Source organism: Pristiophorus japonicus, chromosome 5 (genome assembly GCF_044704955.1).
Source record: "Pristiophorus japonicus isolate sPriJap1 chromosome 5, sPriJap1.hap1, whole genome shotgun sequence".
In the NCBI taxonomy this organism is placed as follows: Eukaryota; Metazoa; Chordata; class Chondrichthyes; family Pristiophoridae; genus Pristiophorus; species Pristiophorus japonicus.
Genome location: NC_091981.1, coordinates 8,070,890 through 8,094,670, shown reverse-complemented (window position 1 = coordinate 8,094,670; position 23,781 = coordinate 8,070,890). Strand labels below are relative to the sequence as shown.

The window sequence follows — 23,781 nt, the reverse complement described above, 5'->3', positions numbered from 1 at the left end:
TGTGCAGATAAGGGTATTACATGGAACAGATAAGAACAGGTTTACATTACATTCCAGGATACATTTCAATACCGATCATCAATCACGTTACATGTAGCACTGTGCAGATGAAAGCAGTACACAGAACGGATGGGGATACATTTACATTTCTTTACAAGTTACTAAACAGTGCAGAGACTTTCATTATACATGGCACAACACAGGTGTTTTCAGTACATGGTGCTCTATGTATACAAACAGATTAACAAGTACAGCCCGAGGGGGGTCTGATTCCATCCCCTGGGTTTACCGTGGTGGGAGGGCCTTAAACTCTGGCCCTTCCCCACCGTGCCTTTGGGGCGACTGCACCAACCTTTAATGTGTCCCTCCGCACGTACTCCTGGACCTTGGATTGTGTCAGTCTGCAACACTCGGCCGTGGACATCTCCTTGCTCTGGAAGACCAGCAAGTTTCGGGAAGACCAAAGAGCGTCTTTCACCGAGCTGATGGCTCTCCAGCAGCAGGTGATGTCTGTCTCGGTGTGCGTCACTGGGAACAGTCCGTAGAGCACAGAATCTTGTGTTATGGAGCTGCTTGGGATGAACCTCGACAGCAACCACTGCATCTCCTTCCAGACCTGCAGTCCAAATGTCTCTGCAGTCCATAAGAGTCTGTGTGAGAAAAGCCAGTTCCATCGTTTATATCTAAAAAATCTTTGAATTCTTATTCTTTGCATTTAAACAATCATGACTATTGCTTTCTGAATCGTTTAACAGACAGACTATTATTCCCACCGTAACAAGATACTCAAATATTTAACATTACTTGTTTAAGCTACAGATGTCATTAAATAGTAGTCATTGTGGGCCGATGCAGCAGGAGCGGCGAGAGACTGTGGAGGGACGTGATCGGGGCCCAGGAGAGGCGTGAGTTCAGGGCAAGGGGCCCAGGGGCAACACGGGCCCAGCCCACACTGCGATATGTGCGCGCACTGGGTCCGTGCAGCAGAGCAGGTCTCCAGTCGTCCTGGTTAACCCTTGCCACTGGACTAAGACCTCGCTCTGTCAAGCCCGTGTGGTGGCTGGTGTGCAACGGCCACCCCACGTTAAAAAAATCCACCCACAGGCATCTTCCACCCTTCAGGATGTAGTTCGGGATCTGGAATATTAGGTCCTTCATTGAAACACCTGGGAATTCATCCTTTTTTGGCGTGGAAGCAAGTCAACTTTGCTTCGAGGGACTGCCTATGATTAAATAGCAACAAAGATACAATCAAATACTTGAACATACAGAATCGTTTCCTCGCATAGTAACAAAGCTACACTCAAATACTTAACATACAGACATCATCAAATCGTTTAGTCACGAATTTCCATTATTCCCAACATCGTTTTGTTCCAAGGTATTCAAATATTTAACATCCAGACAATGATCAGTTACTCATTTCAATGGCTGAAAGGCACCACATTGTCTAACAGCCTCTTTTCGATCCATACTTCAATCTTTCTGTCGTTCAATCCAAACTTCAGACCGCATGCTGAAGCAAAGAGTTCAGAGATGCGGGACTGTGCTCGCTGACCTACATTGGCTCCTGGTTAAGCAACGCCTCAGTTTTAAAATTCTCAGACTTGTTTTCAAATCCCTCCATGGCCTCGCCCCTTCCTATCTCAGTAATCTCCTCCATGTGCAGTAGACATCTCAAGTCGCTGGAGAAATACCACCAACAATGTCTCCGCAAGATCCTACAAATCCCCTGGGAGGACAGACGCACCAACGTTAGCGTCCTCGACCAACATCCCCAGCATTGAAGCACTGACCACACTCGATCAGCTCCGCTGGGCAGACCACATTGTCCGCATGCCAGACACGAGACTCCCAAAGCAAGCGCTCTACTCGGAACTCCTTCGTGGCAAACGAGCCAAAGGTGGGCAGCGGAAACGATACAAGGACACCCTCAAAGCCTCCCTGATAAAGTGCAACATCCCCACTGACACCTGGGAGTCCCTGGCCCAAGACCGCCCTAAGTGAAGGAAGTGCATCCGAGAAGGCTCAACACCAAGAGCATGCAGAAACCAAGCGCAGGCAGCGGAAGGAGCGTGCGGCAAACCAGACTCCCCACCCACCCTTTCCTCCAACCACTGTCTGTCCCACATGTGACAGGGACTGTGGTTCTCGTATTGGACTGGTCAGCCACCAAATGACTCACTTCAGGAGTGGAAGCAAGTCATCCTCGATTCTGAGGAACCACCTATGATGATGATGATGAATCTCCTCCAGCCCCACAAACCCCCCTCCCCACCCCCCAACCCCCCCGAGATATCTGCGCTCCTCTAATTCTGCCCCCTTGAGCATCCCTGATTTCCATCGCTCCACCATTGGTAGCCGTGTCTTCTGTTGCCTAAGCCCCAAGCTCTGGAACTCCCTCCCTAAACCTCTCTACCTCTCTTTCCTCCTGTAAGACACTCCTTAAAGATTACCTCTTTGACCAAGCTTTTGTTCACTTGCCCTAATATCCTCTTATGTGACTCGGGACAAATGTTGTTTAATTACGCTCCTGTTAAGAGCCTTGGAATGGTTTACTACGTTAAAGGCTACTATATAAATGCAAGTTGTTGTTGCTGTGTGGATGAAGGATGAATGGTCAGGCTGAAGTTAAGAATAGAGTGGGGTGAGGGATAAGTAATATGTACTTTAGGGTATTATTACATGTTATAGGTTATACAGGGTATTGGTGAGGCCACACCTGGAATACTGCGTGCAGTTTTGGTTTCCATATTTACGAAAGGATATACTTGCTTTGGAGGCAGTTCAGAGAAGGTTCACTCGGTTGATTCCAGGGATGAGGGGATTGACTTATGAGGAAAGGTTGAGTAGGTTGGGCCTCTACTCATTGGAATTCAGAAGAATGAGAGGTGATCTTATCGAAACATATAAGATTGAGGGGGCTTGACAAGGTGGATGCAGAGAGGATGTTTCCACTGATTGAGGAGACTAGAACTAGAGGGCATGATCTTAGAATAAGGGGCCACCCATTTAAAACTGAGATGAGGAGAAATTGCTTCTCTCAGAGGGTTGTAAATCTGTGGAATTAGCTGCCTCAGAGAGCTGTGGAAGCCGGGCCATTGAATAAATTTAAGATAGAGATAAACAGTTTCTTAAACGATAAGGGGATAAGGGGTTATGGGGAACGGGCAGGGAAGTGGACCCGAGTCCTTGATCAGATCAGCCATGATCTTATTAAATGGCGGAGCAGGCTCGAGGGGCCATATGGCCGACTCCTGCTCCTATTTCTTATGTTTTTATGTTCTTATGTTTTGAGGATAGAATGAGGGTAATGGTGAGAGAAAATTGAAGTGTGGTAAACATGAAGTCTCAGGCGATAGGTGGGACTATGGATGAGTGGTCTGGCTGAAAATAAGAACTGACAGTTCGAGGAGGGGTGAGAGTAATTAGATTAGGGCTATTTGAAGCCTCATTACGCATTGATTACAGTGCTTTCTCGTAGACTGGTAGATGAACAGGCTGCCATTTCCTGTTACTGTTTCTGACTGCTATGCAGCAACGTACTAAAACCAACTAAGCTTTGGTCAACAGAGATTTTGTGGGTGAAATACAAAATCAAGTGTGTCGGAGGGGCAGTGCTGAGGGAGCGCCGCACTGTCGGAGGGGCAGTGCTGAGGGAGCACCGCACTGTCGGAGGGGTAGTACTGAGGGAGTGCCGCACTGTCGGAGGGGCAGTGCTGAGGGAGGAGCCGTCTTTCGGATGAGACGTTAAACCGAGGTCCCGTCTGCTCTCTCAGGTGCACGTAAAAGATCCCGTGGCACTATTTCGAAGAAGAGCAGGGGAGTTATCCCTGGTGTCCTGGGGCCAATATTTATCCCTCAATCAACATCACAAAAACAGATTATCTGGTCATCATCACATTGCTGTTTGTGGGAGCTTGCTGCATGTCCCACATTACAACAGTGACTACATTGTACATTCATTGGCTGTAAAGCGCTTTGAGACGTCCGGTGTTCGTGAAAGGCGCTATATAAATGCAAGTCTTTCTTCCTTTTCTCTGAGAGCAGTGCTTGTCCTGATGTGGTCAGATATTCCTGTATTAGAAGAAGACAAAAAGAAAGTCTTAAGTTTTTGTGCTCCAGTCCCTGGAGTGGGACTCGAACCCGCAACCTTCTGACTCTGAGGCGAGGTTGCTGCCCACTGAGCAGCGTCTGTCACCTGAAACCTACTTGACTTCACTATCGGTTTATCGCGTCACTGTAAGCTGCTCAATCTGTTCCTGCTTCACACAGTTACCCTCAGCTTTATATTGAGCATAACGCATCGCCGCTCGCATGGTACAAAGGGTCTGAGCTAGCGTATGGCTGTACTCATCATCATAGGCAGTCCCTCGGAATCGAGGAAGACTTGTTTCCACTCCAAGAATGAGTTCTCAGGTGGCTGAACAGTCTAGTACGGGAATTACAGTCTCTGTCACAGGTGGGACAGACAGTGGTTGGAGGAAAGGGGTGGGTGGGGAGTCTGGTTTGCCGCACGCTCCTTCCGCTGCCTGCGCTTGTTTTCTGCATGCTCTCGGCAACGAGACTCGAGGTGCTCAGCGCCTTCCCGGATGCACTTCCTCCACTTAGAGTGGTCTTTGGCCAGGGACTCCCAGGTGTTGGTGGGGATGTTGCACTTTATCAAGGAGGCTTTGAGGGTGTCCTTGAAACATTTCCTCTGCCCACCTGGGGCTCGCTTGCCGTGTAGGAGTTCCGAGTGGAGCGCTTGCTTTGGGAGTCTCGTGTCAGGCATGTGGACAATGTGGCCCGCCCAGCGGAGCTGATCGAGTGTGGCCAGTGCTTCGATGCTGGGGATGTTGGCCTGACCGAGGACACTAATGTTGGTGCGTCTGTCCTCCTAGGGGATTTGCAGGATCTTGCAGAGTCAGTGTTGGTGGTATTTCTCCCAGCGATTTGTGGTGCCTGCTGTATATGGTCTATTCAGTGATATCTAACAGGATTTTTCAAATATTCTGCAATAAAAACAGAAAATGCTGGAAATACTCAGCAGGTCAGGCAGCATCTGTGGAGAGAGAAACAGAGTTAACGTTTCAGGTCGATGACCCGTCGTCAGAACTGTAACACCTTTTGTTTACCACAGTCTGGTTGAGCGCAGTCTGCTGATGCCATGCCATGCATATAGCCCCTCTATTCGGGCGATGGCGCAGAGGATGAAGAGGCAAATATTGAGAGTCAATATTCCACAGGAAGGGTAAAGCGGTCTGCCATTTCGGTTGACGGGCACAGGCCTGTTCCGACGTGAAGCCTTTGAGCATCGCAAACCCTTTGCTGCCCTTCATTTCAATCCTATGTCGGTAAATCAAACACTTGGTGACTCCTTGCAGAGCTGCATCAAAGTAGAACATGTCGAATTAATGTGAGCACCCCGGGCGGGGTGGGGGGGGGTGCTGTGTGAAATGCTCCTTTTGTGAAGGACAATTAGGCCAAAGAGCATGGAGGTCCTGGTTCGCTTGAGCTCCGAGTTGCCGTAGCTTTTCAGCCACTGCATTCAGAGCTTCTCAAGTGATGTCCTCGAGCCCGTGGGAACCACACAATGCCGACTCCGAGAACGCAAGGGCTAAAAGTTCAAGCACTCGGGCGGTGGGGGGGAGAAATTGGGTTGTTTAGAACATAAGAAAATAAGGAATAGGAGCAGGAGTCGGCCATTCGGCCCCTCGAGCCTGCTCCGCCATTCAATAAGATCATGGCTGATCTGATCATGGGCTCAGCTCCACTTCCCTGCCCGCTCCCCATAACCCTTGACTCCCTTATCGCTCAAAAGTCTATCTCCACCTTAAATATATTCAATGACCCAGCCTCCACAGCTCTCTGGGGCAGAGAATTCCTCAGATTCACGACCCTCTGAGTGAAGAAATTCCTCCTCATCTCCATCTTAAATGTGCCGACCAATTTAGCGCCATTAGCGCCAGAGAGGGGCACTAAGGGGCCGTTAAACACCTGCCGCCCGAGCGCCGCGCTGTGACAGCCTGCCGCGAACGTCACTGGCGGTTTAGCGTTGGCGGCGTCATTTAGCGCTGCGCACCCTGGCGCCGCCCACTTGGTGATGTCACGCGTGAGCCACGCCCCCTTTGCGGCACGTTTCCGAAATTGACTGCTTTGGCCTGCCCTGGCGCCCCTCCCGACAGCGGGAAGCAGACGGGGCACAGAGGATCCCGGGGGCCATATCCCGGGGAACGAAGGGCTAAGTGCCGAGAGTCAAATTCTTAACAAATTACTGACCTCCCTTACCCGTGGAAGGCCGTTGGTCGACTCCCTTCCATTTTTTTTGCAGGGGTTCACCTCACCTTGTCTGTAGGCACTGGGATACCAGTATCCTAATGCCCCGCGAAGGGCCTTTAGCACCGTGAGAGGATTGTGCAACGCTTCCCTTAGTGCTCCACTCTCCTCTTGGGGCAATATACAACCGAATATCCCACTTTGAGGCGGTAGACATCGCCCGGCACTAAAGTTAGCGCCCGGCACAATCACCGCCTCAAACCGAGCGGTGCACAATTGCTAACCCAAAATACTTCATGGCAACCAAAAAGGTTCCAATGACACTCTTTTGCTGAGTTCTGACTCGCTCTCCCTCCCCTCTGTGTACCTGATTACCCTCCGAAAAGACTTGCATTTATATTGCGCCTTTCACGGCCACCGGACCGTCCCCAAAGCGCTTTACAGGCAATGAAGTACTTTTTGAAGTGTAGTTGCTGTTGTAATGTGGGAAACACGGCAGCCAATTTGCGCACAGCAAGCTCCCACACACAGTAATATGATAATGACCAGATCATCTGTTCTTTTAGTGATGTTGATTGAGGGATAAATATCGGCCCCAGGACACCGGGGATAACTCCCCTGCTCCACTAGATAGAAAGAAAGACTTGCATTTCTATAGCACCTTTAGTGACCACCGGAGGCCCCCCAAGTGCTTTACAGCCGATGAGGAATCTCCCGACGAACATGCTGTACTATTTCTTTGGGCTGATTCCTCCCAGTAGCATGGGACGAGAGCTGTATGTTAGCTCTGCGATTCTTACATCTTGGCCCAGTCTCTGGATAATTAGAAACATAGAAAATAGGTGCAGGAGTAGGCCATTCGGCCCTTCGAGCCTGCACCACCATTCAATGAGTTCATGGCTGAACATGCAACTTCAGTACCCCATTCCTGCTTTCTCGCCATACCCCTTGATCCCCCGAGTAGTAAGGACCACATCTAACTCCTTTTTGAATATATTTAGTGAATTGGCCTCAACAACTTTCTGTGGTAGAGAATTCCACAGGTTCACCACTCTCTGGGAGAAGAAGTTTCTCCTCATCTCGGTCCTAAATGGCTTACCTCTTATCCTTAGACTGTGACCCCTGGTTCTGGACCTCCCCAACATCGGGAACATTCTTCCTGCATCTAACCTGTCTAAACCCGTCAGAATTTTAAACGTTTCTATGAGATCCCCTCTCATTCTTCTGAACTCCAGTGAATACAAGCCCGGTTGATCCAGTCTTTCTTGATAGGTCAGTCCCGCCATCCCGGGAATCAGTCTGGTGAACCTTCGCTGCACTCCCTCAATAGCAAGAATGTCCTTACATAAGTTAAGAGACCAAAACTGTACACAATACTCCAGGTGTGGCCTCACCAAGGCCCTGTACAACTGTAGTAACACCTCCCTGCCCCTGTACTCAAATCCCCTCGCTATGAAGGCCAACATGCCATTTACTTTGCACCATTAAAAATAATGAAAATCAGTGGCTGGTGTTTGACTGCCATCTAGTGTTCCAATCAGGCCCGACAACCCACAGTTACCGTTTCAATCAAACCACAGCAAATCTGAACTGTTTACCCAACCAAAATAACCAGAATTGCACTCTTGACAGTTCTGTGTATCGGCAGATATGTGGTCACACACAAGTTGCAGTTTGAAGCAGAAATGGAAAATGCATTCACTTTTAACCAGCTTTTGTACAAAAAAGACTTGTATTTCTATATTGCCTTTCAGGACGTCCCAAAGCGCTGTACGCCCAATTAAATACTTTTTAAAGTGTAGTCAGTGTGGTAATGTAGGAAACGCAACAGCCAATTTGTGCACAGCAAGCTCCCACAAATAGCAATGTGATAATAACCCAGATCATTTCTTTTAATAATGCTGTTTGAGGGATAAATATTGGCCCAAGACACCGTGGTTAACTCCCCTGCTCTTCTTCGAAATAATGCCACGGGATCTTTTACGTCCATCTGAGAGAGCAGACAGGGCCTCGGTTTAACGTCTCATCCGAAAGACGGCACCTCCAACAGTGCAGCACTCTCTCAGCACTGTCCAGAGTGTCAGCCTAGATTTATGTGCTCAAGTTAATTATAATTCTTTTTCAAAAAGAACCTTGTGTGCAGGCCTCAGTCACAGTGTAGTGTAATGTGAGCGTAGCTCTGATTCTCCAGCTAGCTTCAATACTGCACCAAGAAATATGGCCAAAGGTTAGAGCTTCAGAATCCAAACCTTTTAATAATGTTGTGTGAAAACTGTTGATAAGGAATCAAAGACAGATCTAACATTCTTGTAACTCAACATTAATAATCGAATACAAGCAGTAATCAAGAGAAGTTATTTATCTCTTACTGTACCTATAATATAAAAACAACAATTCCAGAACAACTGGATGAGAAGAAGTTGCTTACATCACTGTACTTTTGGGAAAATTTGATACAGCAGGAGGTTTATTTCTAATCACTAAAAGTTAGACAGTCTGAGCTAAAATGGATTCTGTTTACCTTCTGCTGCTGGTTTCCTTTTTGTTCTTTTTTGTCCAATCTGAAAAACGCCACCCTGTGGCTGGAGTACTTCATGACAACTACGGTGTCCAGAATTAAACTGGCTCCAACCAATACATCTTAACATAGCCCTCTCTAAAAAGGCTGATATTGATGTTTTTATTTTTCTATTCCTTGAGCAATACATTTAATTAGGAAGCCTTAAAAATTCCCCTGTGTAAAGTCTCAAACTGATGCACAAATTGTTCAGTAACAGCCGGACATGACTACCAGTGACGGGTGTGTACGGGTAAAGCTCTTCCTTGTTCCAGTGCAAGCACAGCAAAGAGCCGCTCTTACAGCAGCCGACAATCCAACACCGCACCGGTTGAGGAACCACTCGGTGAATGGAATGGACAGGGGTCGGCAAGTGTCAGCCATGGCTCATCCAAAAGACGGCACCCTCTGACAGTGCGGCGCTCCCTCGGCACACTGCACTGGGAGCGTCAGCCCCGATTGTTCTGATCGAATCCCTGCACTGGGACTTGAACCCACGAACTTCTGACTCACAAAGAGGGACCGAAAACTGCCGCTTAACTAAAGGCCTGTTACCGCTGCAAATCGGCATCCGCTCCCGTGCCGAGGTGCAATGGCCGCCAACTTTTCGTGTAACGGCCGCCATTTTGAAAATTCCGCTCCTGCAGTATTCCGCCGGTGACCCGCTCCCCCATTACCCACCCCCCAACCCGCTACCGACCCGCTGCTACCGATCCGTCCTAAATGCGTCATCAGAGTGCGCACCGCCGATGTACCTCCCCCGCTGCCGATGGCGAAATACCACCCAGAAAATCCTGCTTTTTCCCGACGATGCGCTGAGGCTGTGGCCTTCTGCAGCGGCGGTGCGGTTCTCGTTAACGGGGAGGGCGCACTGCCGCTGCCGCCATCTTTTTTTTTTTGTCGGCCGACTGCCGTGTCGTGCCGACAATTGTTGCCCCCCTCCCGGGTTCGGCCGGGCCACCAACAGGCAGCCTGCCGCCCCTCCGCCCCCCGCTCTCGGGTGCCAGGCCGCTGGGCCCGGCCGAGACCCTCCCTGGTGGCCCAGTGGGCCGAAGCTAAAGAATGGCGCGGGCTCTCCCCTTTAAGTGAAGGGGAGAGCCTCGGTCACGCGGCGCCGCGATGACATCATTAGCGCTACGCTGGCGACTGACAGCCGCGGGCACTCCGCCCGCCCCCAACCTCCGCCCCTCTAGCGTGCGAACTCCCGCTCACCACCGCACTTCCGCCCCCGTTATGACCTACTTCCGGGCCGCTGGAACAAAAAGCCAAAGAGCGGAATTTCACTCAAGAGCCCACCGCACCGATTAAGATCGGCAGAAACAGGGGAGGTGGGCCCGCTTTCCACTGGTGGGCAATTTAGGCCGCAGAGCACAGCTGACACTGAGCTAAACCCAACGGTGCGAGTCTTTAAATGGAGACCAGTGGTGGTACCCTCACTTGGAGCACCTTACCCCTCACACAAACAGGGAGCACTGGGTTAAGCCCAGTTCACTTTCGCTGCATTCTTCTCTCCTTTTGCTTAAGCATCAGAGAAATACACAGCATATATTAAAATTGCACACGATGCCTCACAGTATCACAGCCCAACCCTGAGATCATAGAAAGAATCACAAAGATTTGCATCGAAACATAGAAAATAGGTGCAGGAGTAGGCAATTCGGCCCTTCAAGCCTGCACCACCATTCAATATGATCATGGCTGATTATGCAACTTCAGTACCCCATTCCTGCTTTCTCTCCATACCCCTGATCCCTTTAGCAGTAAGGGCCACATCTAACTCCCTTTTGAATATATCTAATGAACTGGCCTCAACAACTTTCTGTGGTAGAGAATTCCACAGGTTCACAATTCTCTGGGTGAAGAAGTTTCTCCTCATCTCGGTCCTAAATGGCTTACCCCTTATCCTTAGACTGTGACCTCTGGTTCTAGACTTCCCCAACATTGGGAACATTCTTCCTGCATCTAACCTGTCCAATCCCGTCAGAATTTTATATGTTTCTATGAGATCCCCTCTCATTCTTCTAAATTCCAGTGAATTAAGCGATCCAGTCATTCTTCATTCTGCCATTCCGGGAATCAGTCTGGTGAACCTTCGCTGCACTCCCTCAATAGCAAGAATGTCCTTCCTCTGATTAGGAGACCAAAACTGCACACAATACTCAAGCTGTGGTCTCACCAAGGCCCTGTACAACGGCACAGAAGGAGGCCTTTTCAGCCCATCGTGTCCGCGCCGGCCGACCAAGAGCCACCCAGCCTAATCCCACTTTCCAGCTCTCGGTCCGTAGCCCTGTAGGCTACGGCACTTCAAGCGCACATCCAAGTACTTTTTAAATGCGGTGAGGGTTTCTGCCTCTACCACCCTTTCAGGCAGTGAGTTCCAGACCCCCACCACCCTCTGGGTGAAAAAAGTTCTCCTCAAATCCCCTCGAAACCTCCCGCCAGTTACTTTCAACCTCTGCCCACTGGTTAGTGACCCCTCTGCTCGGGGAAACAGGTCCTTCCCATCCACTCTATCTCGGCCCCTCATAATTTTATACACCTCAATTAAATCTCCCTCAGCCCCCTCTGTTCTAAAGGAAAACAACCCCAGCCTGTCCAATCTTTCCTCACGGGTTCAGAGAGACCTGACATAGGAGGCAGAGAATAGTTTGAATCATAAAATGTTTCAATATTGAAAGATATGTTGCACCACCGGATCTTGCGCGACTATTATTTTTTCATTGGGTTTAGTTCCCCATGAGTGTGATTAGATCACAATGTTCCACACATTTATATTAAATTCCTCCTGTGTGACTTAAATCCCCTGCACAACAGAGCTTAAACTGAATGCGCTAAAAATTGCACTCAAATTAAAAGGTAGCTTTTATATTTTTGTCACAATGTAATTTAAAAATGTTATTAAGAATTCCTAATCTAAACCTTCTCATGAAATGGGGTGTTGCACAATGCTCCAGTCCTCACAGACTCATTATGCTTTTAGGCTTGTGCGAGGATGACATTTGCTTCCGGTTAAGCAACGCCTCGATTGTAACCTTCTCCTTCTTTATTTACAAATCCCTGCATGGCCCTCGCCCCCTCCCTATCTCTGTAATCTCCTCCAACCCCACAACCCCCCCGAGATGTCTGCGCTCCTCAAATTCTGCCCTCTTGAGCGTCCCTGATTTATAATCGCTCCACCATCGGTGGCCGTGCCTTCTGTTGCCTGGGCCCCAAGCTCTGGAACTCACTCCCTAAACCTCTCCGCCTCTCCACCTCGCTTTCCTCCTTCAAGACGCTCCTTAAAACCTACCTCTTTGACCAAGCCTGCGCTAATTTCTACTTATGCGGCTCGATGTCAAATTTTTTGTCTCATAGCACTCCTGTGAAGGGCCTTGGGATGTTTCGCTACGTTAAAGGCGCTATATAAATACAAGTTGCTGTTGTCAAAAAGTGCAAATAACTTGGGCTGTCAGCTAATGTTCCCTCTAATTCCCTCAAAATACCGCACATCCACGGTCTTTGTCATCATCATAGGCAGTCCCTCGGAATCGAGGAAGACTTGCTTCCACTCTAAAAGTGAGTTCTCAGGTGACTGAACAGTCCAATACGGGAATTACAGTCTCTGTCACAGGTGGGACAGACAGTGGTTGAGGGAAAGGGGTGGGTGGGGAGTCTGGTTTGCCGCACGCTCCTGTCTGCGCTTGATTTCTGCTTGCTCTCGGCGACGAGACTCGAGGTGCTCAGCGCCCTCCCGGATGCACTTCCTCCACTTAGAGCAGTCTTTGGGCCAGAGATTCCCAGGTGTCAGTGGGGATGTCGCACTTTATCAGGGAGGCTTTGAGGGTGTCCTTGAAACGTTTCCTCTGCCCACCTGGGGCTCGCTTGCCGTGAAGGAGTTCCGAGTAGAGCGCTTGCTTTGGGAGTCTCGTGTTGGGCATGCGGACAATGTGGCCCTGCCCAGCGGAGCTGGTCGAGTGTGGTCAGTGCTTCGATGCTGGGGATGTTGGCCTGATCGAGAACGCTGACGTTGGTGCGTCTGTCCTCCCTAGTCTTTGTATCGACAAACCGGCTGCACGAGTTCCCTGGAGTGCGGTGTGGCCAAGAGGCCGGGTAGCTTACAGGGAGTGTTGCTGTCAGTACCCTCAGTCGCCCGTGTAAAGCTTGAAGCTTCAGGGCCAGTTTTGCTTAATTTTGAAATATTGTAACACCAACACCGGAACGCATTTCTGTTTCTCGAATTAATCATTTAAAGTGGAGGCACAAGTAGTCCACTTACTCCTTGGAAAATAAAAAGTCTAAATGAGGTTCATTTCTCGCATTGAAAAGTAGGGAAGTTATGTTAAACTTGGTTCCAGAACCTTGGTTAGACCACATTTACCATACTGGGCCTTGAACGCACTCAAGGACTGAGCCTTCACAGCCCTCTGGGGCAGAGAATTCCAAAGATTCACCACCCTCTGAGCGAAGAAGTTTCTCCTCATCTCAGTCCTAAACGGCCAACCCCTTATCCTGAGACAGTACCCCTAGTTCTAGACTCTCCAGCCCGGGGGAAACATCCTCCCAGCATCTACCCTGTCAGTCCCCTTCAGAATCTTGTATGTTTCAATGCGATCATGTGATCATCTCATTCTTCTAAACTTCAGAGAGTATAGGCCCATTCTACTCAACCTCTCGTCGTAGCACATAGAAACATAGAAAATAGGTGCAGGAGCAGGCCATTTGGCCTGCACCACCATTCAATATGATCATGGCTGATCATACGACGTCAGTACCCCAGGATAACCCTCACAGCCCAAGAATCAACCTGGTGAACCTTCTACCTGGAGGCCAGCCACCTGCCCTGGGTCACTTGATTTTAAGCCACAGCCCATGGCCCAATAGAAATGAGGCCCGTTTGAAAAATTGACCCATTAGCTGCCTTCCTTCCCCCTTTCTCTGTGGATGGAGAGGAAATCCATTCCGAGAGAGTCATTTAATATTTTTTTTAATCCGTTCAAAGCCATTGAGCTCAGTGGGTAGCACTCTCTTTCTCGCCTCTGAGTCAGAAGGTTGTGGGTTCGAGTCCCACTCCCAGTACATGAGCACAAAAATCTAGGCTGACACTCCCAGTGGAGCGCCGCACTGTCGGAGGGGCAGTGCTGAGGGAGCGCCGCACTGTCGGAGGGGCAGTACTGAAGGAGTGCCGCACTGTCGGAGGGCCAGTACTGAGGGAGCGCTGCACTGTCAGAGGGGCAGTACTGAGGGAGTGCTGCACTGTCAGAGAGCCAGTACTGAGGGAGCACTGCACTGTCGGAGGGGCAGTACTGAGGGAGTGCTGCACTGTCGGAGGGCCAGTACTGAGGGAACGTTGCACTGTCGGAGGTACCGTCGTTTGGATGAGACAGTAAACCGAGGTCCCATCTGCTCTCTCAGGTGGACGTAAAAGATCCCATGGCATTATTTCGAAGAAGAGCAGGGGAGTTATCCTCGGTGTCCTGGGGCCAATATTTATCCTTCAAACAACATCACTAAAAACAGATTGTCTGGTCATTATCACATTGCTCTTTGTGGGAGCTTTTGTGCACAAATTGGCTGCCGCATTTCCCACATTACAACAGTGACTACACTTCAAAAAGAACTTCATTGGCTGTACAGCGCTTTGAGATGTCCGGTGGTTGTCGCCGAGACCATGCAGAAAGCAAGCGCAGGCAGCGGAAGGAGCGTGTGGCAAACCAGACTCCCCACCCACTCTTTCCTTCAAACACTGTCTGTCCCACCTGTGACAGAGACTGTAATTCCCGTATTGGACTGTACAGCCACCTGAGAACTCAGCTTTAGAGTGGAAACAACTCCTCCTCGATTTCGAGGGACTGCTTATGATGATGATGATAATATAAATGCAAGTCATAGAATCATAGAGATTTACAGCACGGAAGGAGGCCATTCGGCCCATCGTGTCCACGTTGGCTGACAAAGAGCTACCCAGCCTAATCCCACTTTCCAGCTCTCGGTCCGTAGCCCTGTAGGTTACAGCACTTCAAGTGCACATCCAAGTACTTTTTAAATGTGGTGAGGGTTTCTGCCTCTACCACCCTTTCAGGCAGTGAGTTCCAGACCCCCACCACCCTCTGGGTGAAGACATTTCCCCTCAAATCCCTTCAAAACCTCCGACCTAGTGTCTGTCTCTCTTTATGTCAGTGCCTCAGCCTTGCTGTTTAGGTGAGTAAAGAATGGGAAGCTATTGCAGCGTGACACTATCACTCCAGGCAACTATAAGATAATAGCAGTGGTGTGAATCATAATGGGCTTGTACCCTTGCAACAGTAATAGTATGGCAACACCTTCATTATAACACAAGCTCTCAGGAGCCAAGTGTCATTATGAGGTGTGAGCTCCACAACATATTTAGATCAGAGTAAAACAGGAGTCGAGATCTGCCTGATTAATAACAGAAAATTGCTTTGCAGCTGAAAGGATTATAATCACGGTCTCTCTTTTTTTCTGCACTTACTTACACCGGGGAAAACTACAAGTCCAGACTTCATCTCGAGGATCATTTTCAGTATGCTTGTATTAAAAAAAAAATCCATCTGGCTGCTTAACAGTCTTGTACCGCGTTCTCAAATATTTGGTGGGAGTTCCCCACAGACGGACAGAAGTGGAGGCACTGACAATTGTGTTATTAGTAACTTGCCACGGCCCGGGGTCCTCGGGCGGAAGTGTTGCGACCACACAGTCGCAAAGTTCATTCGTGAGCTGCAGTTGTCACTCTGCCCACGTGCATGCCCTGACGCGTGCTTGCGAATGCGAAGGCATCATCACCACCAGAGGCAGTCCCTCGGAATCGAGGAAGACTTGCTTCCACTCTTAAAATGAGTCCTGAGGTGGCTGAACAGTCCAATACGAGAACCACAGTCCCTGCCACAGGTGGGACAGACAGTGGTTGAGGGAAAGGGAGGGTGGGACTGGTTTGCCGCACGCTCCTTCCGCTGCCTGCGCTTGGTTTCTGCATGCTCTCGGCGACGAGACTCGAGGTGCTCAGCGCCCTCCCGGATGCACTTCCTCCACTTAGGCCGGTCTTTGGCCAGGGACTCCCAGGTGTCGGTGGGGATGTTGCACTTTATCAAGGAGGCTTTGAGAGCGTCCCTGTAACGTTTCCTCTGCCCACCTCTGGCTTATTTGCATTGAAGGAGTTCCGAGTAGAGCGCTTGCTTTGGGAATCTTGTGTCTGGCATGTGGACAATGTGGCCCGCCCAGCGGAGCTGATCAAGTGTGGTCAGTGCTTCGATGCTGGGGATGTTGGCCTGGTCTAGGTCGTAGGCAAAGGCAATCTCACTCTGGGTCGCAGCCTCAGGATAAAGGGGTCGGCCATTTAGGACTGAGATGAGGAGGAATTTCTTCACTCAGAGGGTGGTGAATCTTTGGAATTCTCTGCCCCAGGGGACTGTGGATGCTGAATCGTTGAGTATATTCAAGGCTGAGATCGATAGATTTTTGGACTCGAGGGGAATCAAGGGATATGGGGATCGGGCGGGAAAGTGAACTTTGAGGTTGAACATCAGCCGTGATCTCAATGAACATCCTTGATAAAGTGCAACATCCCCACCGACACCTGGGAGTCCCCGGCCAAAGACCAGTCCGCCCCTAAGTGGAAGAAGTGCATCCGGGAGGGCGCTGAGCACCTCGAGTCTCGTCGCCGAGAGCATGCAGAAAGCAAGCGCAGGCAGCGGAAGGAGCGTGCGGCAAACCAGTCCCACCCACCCTTTCCCTCAACGACTAACTGTCCCACCTGTGACAGAGACTGTAATTCCCGTATTGGACTGTTCAGTCACCTGAGAACTCACTTTTAGAGTGGAAGCAAGTCTTCCTCGATTCCGAGGAACTGCCTATGATGATGATGATGATGAATGGCGGTGCAGGCTCAAGGGGCCGAATGGCCTACTCCTGTTCCTATTTCTTATGTTCTGATGCCCAGTAACATAACCACCATGCTACCACACTGCTATTGTTGAATGCAGTACCACGCACTGTGATGGTAATATTGGTGCCATTTAAGCCACGTTTTCCCTGACCTATTTTGTTCTGAAATGGATGCTCATTATACAATCTGCTTTTAATCCTGGTAGGAACCAGCGAGGTATGGAGTGTACCTCTGTCATGTAGCTTATAACGGCAGGCGGATTTTGGGGGGAAAACCCCTTTCTGCAATTAGTAAAGACATGTGATGTCATTTAAAAACAATTTCTGGTTAATGTTTCTCCGTCGACGTGTTTTTTCTGAGATATACAGGTAAGCTTTATCAGAAATAGCGTGTTCTCAGACCGTTCAGCTTTCATCAAAATTTACAGAACAAAGTCAAATATATATGGCGAGTGCTGGAAATACTCAGCGGGTCAGGCAGCATCTGTGGAGAGAGAAACAGAGTTAACGTTTCAGGTCGATGACCCTTTGTCAGCACTGGGAAAGGTTGGAGATGTGACAGGTTTTATGTCAGGAAACGGTGGTGGGGGTGGGGGGGGGGGAGGAAAGAACAAAAGGGAAGGTCTGTGAGAGGGTGGAAGGCAGGAGAGATTAGAAAGACAAAAGGCTTCCCATGCAATACGTTTTCTGAGTGTAGTTGTATGGAATCCTGCCTCTAATACATTCAAACTGATCACGCATTCCACTGAGAAATCCTGTGCAAGCCATCATGTGGAAATTCTCATGTTAAAATGTCCACAGTCGTTTATATTTGTTCCTGGGATGTGAGCATCGCTGGTAAGGCCGGCATTTATTGCCCATCCTTAATTGCCCCTTGAGAAGGTGGTGGTGAGCCGCCTTCTTGAACCGCTGCAGTCCGTGTGATGAAGGTGCTCCCACAGTGCTGTTAGGGAGGGAGTTCCAGGATTGTGACCCAGCGACGATGAAGGAACGGCCGATATATTTCCAAGTCAGGATGGTGTGTGACTGGGAGGGGAACATGGAGGTGCGCCTCAGTTTAACGTTTCATCTGAAAAACGGCACCTCTGACAGTGCAGCACTCCTTCAGTAGTGCTCTGGGATGTGTCAGCCTAGATTTTTGTGCTCAATTGATGAGGGGTCTAGATCGAGTGGATGTGAAGGAATTATTTCCCTTAGCAGAGGGGTCAATAACTAGGGGGCATAGATTTAAAGTAATTGGTTGTAGGATTTGAGGGGAGAGTTGAGGAGAACTTTCTTCACCCAGAGGGTGGTGGGGGTCTGGAACTCACTGCCTGAAAGGGTGGTAGAGGCAGAAACCCTCACCACATTTAAAAAGTACTTGGATGTACGCTTGAAGTGCCGTAACCTACAGGGCTACGGACCGAGAGCTGGAAAGTGGGATTAGGCTGGGTAGCTCTTTGTCGGCCAGCGCGGACACGATGGGCCGAATGGGTGGGGCTGGTTTGCCGCACGTTCCTTCCGCTGCCTGCGCTTGATTTCTGCATGCTCTCGGCGATGAGACTCGAGGTGCTCAGCGCCCTCCCGGATGCTCTTCCTCCACTTAGGATGGCTTCGGGCGAGCCCCAGATGGGCAGAGGAAGCGTTTCAAGGACCACCCTCAAGGCCTCCTTGATAAAATGCAGCGTCCTCACTGACACCTGGAGAGTCCCTGGCCAAAGACCACCCTATAACAGTACAGGGCATTGGTGAGACCACACCTGGAGTCCTGCGTACAGTTTTAGTCGCCTTATTTAAGGAGGGATATACTTGCATTGGACGCAGTTCAGAAAAGGTTCCCTCGGTTGATTCCTGAGATGAAAGGGTTGCTTATGAAGAAAGGTTGAGCAGGTTGGGCATTTACTCATTTGAGTTTAGAAGAATGAGAGGTGATCTTATTGAAGCATATAAGATTCTGAGGGGGCTCGACAGGGTAGATGCAGAGAGAATGTTTCCACTCGTGGGAGAATCTAGAAGTAGGGGGCATAGTTTCAGAATAGGGGATTGCTCATTTAAAACTGAGATGAGGAGGAATTTCTTCTCTGTAAAACTGTGGAATTCTCTGCCCCAGAGAGCTGTGGAGGCTGGGACATTGAATATATTTAAGGTGGAGATAGACAGATTTTTGAGCGATAAGGGAGTAAAGGGTTATGGGGAGCGGGCGGGGAAGTGGAGCTGAGTCCATGATCAGATCAGCCATGGTCTTATTAAATGACGGAGCAGGCTCGAGGGGCCAGATGGCCTACTCCTGCTCCTATTTCTTATGTTCTTAAATGGCGGTAGCTAAATGGTAAATAGGGACAAAAAAACACCAAGGAATTTTACTGCAACATACTCGAGGCTGGAAGGCGTGTGCAGCGCATTCAGTCAGGAACCAATTGCTGGATGGGAGTCCTGCATAAACGCTCTTCGAGACATATCAGAATGTCATGTATCTTACATTATTATATATAACTGTATCCTAACATGCTATACATGACTGTAATAAGATATGACCTGTAACCACCAGCATACCTTACCACCAGGGGTGCACTTGCAAGAGACAGGTATATAAGGACAGGTCTCAGGCAAGTGCAGCATTCCAGAGCTGTGAAATAAAGGTGCAGGTCCAGAGTGACCTTGACTTCACGACATGCCTCGTGTGAATCTGTACTAAGGGGACAAAGAAAGTGTGTAAAAATGTCCATCTTCCGAGCTGAATTGGAAACTGGTAACAAGTTTCAAAATTTGTTTTTCTGATTTGAATTTTCCAGCTATTCAATCGATCGGCACACGGATTTGGACAGATACTTCAACGTAAACACTGCTAACGGGTCAATTGTGACACTAAAGGCGCTTGACCGGGAAGAAATGCCGTGGCATAATATTACAGTCATAGCAACCGAGACAAGTAAGTGCCTCGCTTATCTATGGTATTGTCACTCTTTCATTTCAATCTTTCCGCACTCTTCTCCGAAGTTATTTAGCTCAGTCATGGGTGAGATGTAGGTTGCCTGTATGTTCGAACAGAGGGTGATTGAGGTTCTTATCGCGAGTGTTCTCTTGCTCAAGCATCCAGCCTCTGAGCGAATAAATTTCTCCTCATCTCAGTCCTAAGTGGCCGACCCCTTATCCTGAGACTTTGTCCCCTAATTCTAGACTCTCCAGCCCGGGGCAAACATCCTCTCAGCATATACCCTGGCAAGCATTGCAAGAAATGGATATATTTCAATGAGATCACCTCTCATTCTTCTAAATTCTCGCGAATATAGACCAAGGCTCCTCAAGCTCTACTCGTAGGACAACGCGAGTTCCCCGTCCTGAGGCCCACTGACTGCGCTTCGCAGCACATGCACATCGGGACATGCGCAGGGCTGGAGCTGCAGTCACATGGCTCTGGGCAGCCAATCAGGTAACGTATCTTCTCATTCATAATAATGGGAACTCCGTAAGTTGGAGAACCCATTATTATGAATGAGAAACCCCCCCCCCACCCCAAACACCCAAAACACTAATAAAAAGTAGGAAAATACATTACATATTTAACATTAATTTAAATTAAAGTTATTTATGTATTATGAAAAGTATATATTTTTCCGATTAAAAAAAAAAGTTTCTTTAATTATGCTTTAAAATAAATTTAACATAGTAGAAGGGTTTTAAAAAAATAAAATGTGTTTTTTTAATTAAATTTTTTATGTTTTAAGTGTATTTTAAAACTCTTGCGCCTGTAAACTATGCGCCGGCTTTTATCAGGCGCAAGAGTTTTGAGGACATTTGCCGGGCAAGATATGGGTAAATCCCGCAATCTTGCCCATGCAAATGTCCTGGCTGCCGAGATGCGGTGGGTTTGTCGAGCTCCAGCTTGACAGATCGGAAAATCCAGTTTTCAGCGCATGAGCATTGTGCACTGAAAACCGGCTTTTGCGATGCCTTCCCGGGTCCGTGGAAACTTCGTACACACCCCGTACACACCCCGTACGCACCCCGCACACACCCCGTACACACTCCGTACACACACTCCGTACACGCTCCGTACATACACTCTGTACACACCCCATATACACACTCCGTGCGCGCCCCGTACGTACTCCTTACACACTCCGTACACACTCCATACACACCCCATACACACTCCGTACACACTCCATACACACCCCGTACACACACTCCGTACACACCCCATACACACTCTGTACACACCCCGTACACACCCCATACACACTCCGTACGCACCCCGTGCACACACTCCGTACACACCCTGTACACACACTCCATACACACCCCATCCACACCCTGTACACACTCCGTACACACTCCATACAGACCCGGGAGGTCGGGATTTCTGAGCCAATAATTTTAAATCTGAGATTGATGGATTGTAGCTGGCCAAGGGATATGGAGCCAAGGCGGCTAGATCAAGTTAGGCTACAGATCAGCCATGATCTCATTGAATGGCGGAACAGGCTCAAAGGCCTCCTAGTATGCAGGTACAGCAAGTGATCAGGAAGACCAATGAATCTTGGCCTTTATGGCAAAGGGGATGGAGTATAAAAGCAGTGAAATCTTGCTACAGTTATACAGGGTATTGGTGAGGCCACACCTGGAATACTGCGTGCAGTTTTGGTTTCCATATTTACGAAAGGATATACTTGCTTTGGAGGCAGTTCAGAGAAGGTTCGCTAGGTTGATTCCGGGGATGAGGGGGTTTGACTTATGAGGAAAGTTTGAGTAAGTTGGGCCTCTACTCATTGGAGTTCAGAAGAATGAGAGGTGATCTTATCGAAACATATAAGATTATGAGGGGGCTCGACAAGGTGGATGCAGAGAGGATGTTTCCACTGATGGGGGAGACTAAAACTAGAGGGCACGATCTTAGAATAAGGGGCCGCCCATTTAAAACTGAGACGAGGAGGAATTTCTTCTCTCAGAGGGTTGTAAATCTGTGGAATTCGCTGCCTCCGAGAGCTGTGGAGGCTGGGACATTGAATATATTTAAGGTGGAGATAGACAGATTTTTGAGCGATAAGGGAGTAAAGGGTTATGGGGAGCGGGCGGGGAAGTGGAGCTGAGTCCATGATCGGATCAGCCATGGTCTTATTAAATGGCGGAGCAGGCTCGAGGGGCCGTATGGCCGACTTCTGCTCCTATTTCTTATGTTCTTATGTTCGGTGCAACAAAAAGGAATGGGTATGTTGCATATGTTGGGATTCCTTCTCTGAATCAGTCTTGGACTTGCACTTTAATTATGCCAGCATTGAGCGTGCTCGGACTCGCCCTCAGTGACACTGCAGGCCGTCTCGAATGACATTGTTATTGTTACTTACAGTCACGGAAAACTCGAGGCGAAGTAGCCGTGTGCCGGTGCTGATCAAAGTCCTCGACATCAATGACAACGCTCCAGAGTTTCCTGTGGTTTATGAGACCTTTGTCTGTGAAAACGCAAAGGCCGGTCAGGTAAGCGGTTATACACCTTGAAACTTCATTCCGCCTGTGCAAAAGCAGCGCGCGGTAGATTGGAACTGAGAAGTCGGCAGTGTGACTATCCCCATAACGCTGCCTTTGCTCCCTGTCCTCCCACACAAACATTCAATCGCACCATGCCGTCCACTCTCCCTGTTCCGTATACTTTTTCAGCCTGCCAAGCGATCTGCGCACAGTTCATGGAAACATAGAAAATAGGTGCAGGTGTAGGCCATTCGACCCTTCGAGCCTGCACCACCATTCAATAAGATCATGGCTGATCATTCACCTCAGTACCCCTTTCCTGCTTTCTCTCCATACCCCTTGATCCTTTTAGCCGTAAGGGCCACATCTAACTCCCTCTTGAATATATTCAATGAACTGGTATCAACAACTTTCTGCGGTAGAGAATTCCACAGGTTCACAATTCTCTGAGTGAAGAAGTTTCTCCTCATCTCGGTCCTAAATGGCTTACCCCTTATCCTTAGACTGTGTCCCCTGGTTCTGGACTTCCCCAACATTGGGAACATTCTTCCCTCTCGATAGAGTCATAGAAATTTAACGGCACACAAAGAGGTCATTCGGCCCATCGTATCCACGCCGGCCAACCAAGAGCTACCCAGCCTAATCCCACTTTCCAACTCTTGGTCCGTAGCCCCGTAGGTTACGGCACTTCAAGTGCACATCCAAGTACTTTTTAAATGCCATGAGGGTTTCTGCCTCTACCACCCTTTCAGGCAGTGAGTTCCAGACCCCCACCACCCTCTGGGTGAAAAAAGTTCTCATCAACTCCCCGCTAATCCTTCTACCAATTACTTTAAATCTATGCTCCCTGGTTGTTGACCCCTCTGCTAAGGGGAAATAGGTCCTTCCTATCCACTCTATCTCGGCCCCTCATAAATATATGCTCCTCAATTAAATCTCCCCTCTGTTCCAATGATGCGATGGCTGAATCTAATTCAAGCATCTCGGCAGCAATATGACAAATTCCCCAAACGAGCTTAATTATTGTTCAACTGAAACTCGAAGACAGCCAGCAACCAATGAGATTAGAGCTTACAAATTGAATTGGATTTAACCGAATAAAAAATGTCCCTTATATAAGATAGCCACCAAGAAATGTCTCATAATATAGGATAGTCATCAAGTGATAGAGTTATTACGGCACAGAAGGAGGCCATTCGGCCCATCGAGTCCATGCCAGCTCTCTGTAGAGCGATCCAACCAGTCCCATTCCCCCCGCTCTATCCCCGTAGCCCTGCACGTTTATTTCCGAGTGCCTCTCCAATTTCCATTCGAAATCATTGATCATCTCCGCTTGCCCCACCCTCGTTGGCAGCGAGTTCCAAGTCATTACCGCTCGCTGCGTGAAAAGAGTTCTTCCTCACATCCCCCCCTGTATCTCTTGCCCAAAACCATAATGGTGACAGCTTTTCTTTGTCTACCTTATCTAAACCTGTCATAATCTTGTACACCTCTGTCAAATCACCCCTCAACCTCCTTTTCTCCAAGGAGAACAACCTCAGCTTCTCCAACCTAACCTTGTAGCTAAAATCCCTCAAATAGAGAATTCAGAAGAAACTTCTTTACCCAGAGAGCGGTGAGAATGTGGAACTCGCTGCCACAGG

General features: G+C 48.9%; 1 protein-coding gene across 1 annotated transcript in view; it reads left to right on the top strand.

Annotated features, from left to right (window-relative positions):
• Positions 1-23,781, top strand: part of LOC139264226 (cadherin-6-like) — a 205,898-nt gene that overhangs the window by 152,975 nt on the left and 29,142 nt on the right. Inside the window, exons 7-8 of the mRNA XM_070880356.1 lie at positions 19,465-19,601; positions 22,020-22,147. Coding sequence (XP_070736457.1) covers positions 19,465-19,601; positions 22,020-22,147 — 265 coding nt within the window. The remainder of the gene's footprint in view (positions 1-19,464; positions 19,602-22,019; positions 22,148-23,781) is intronic.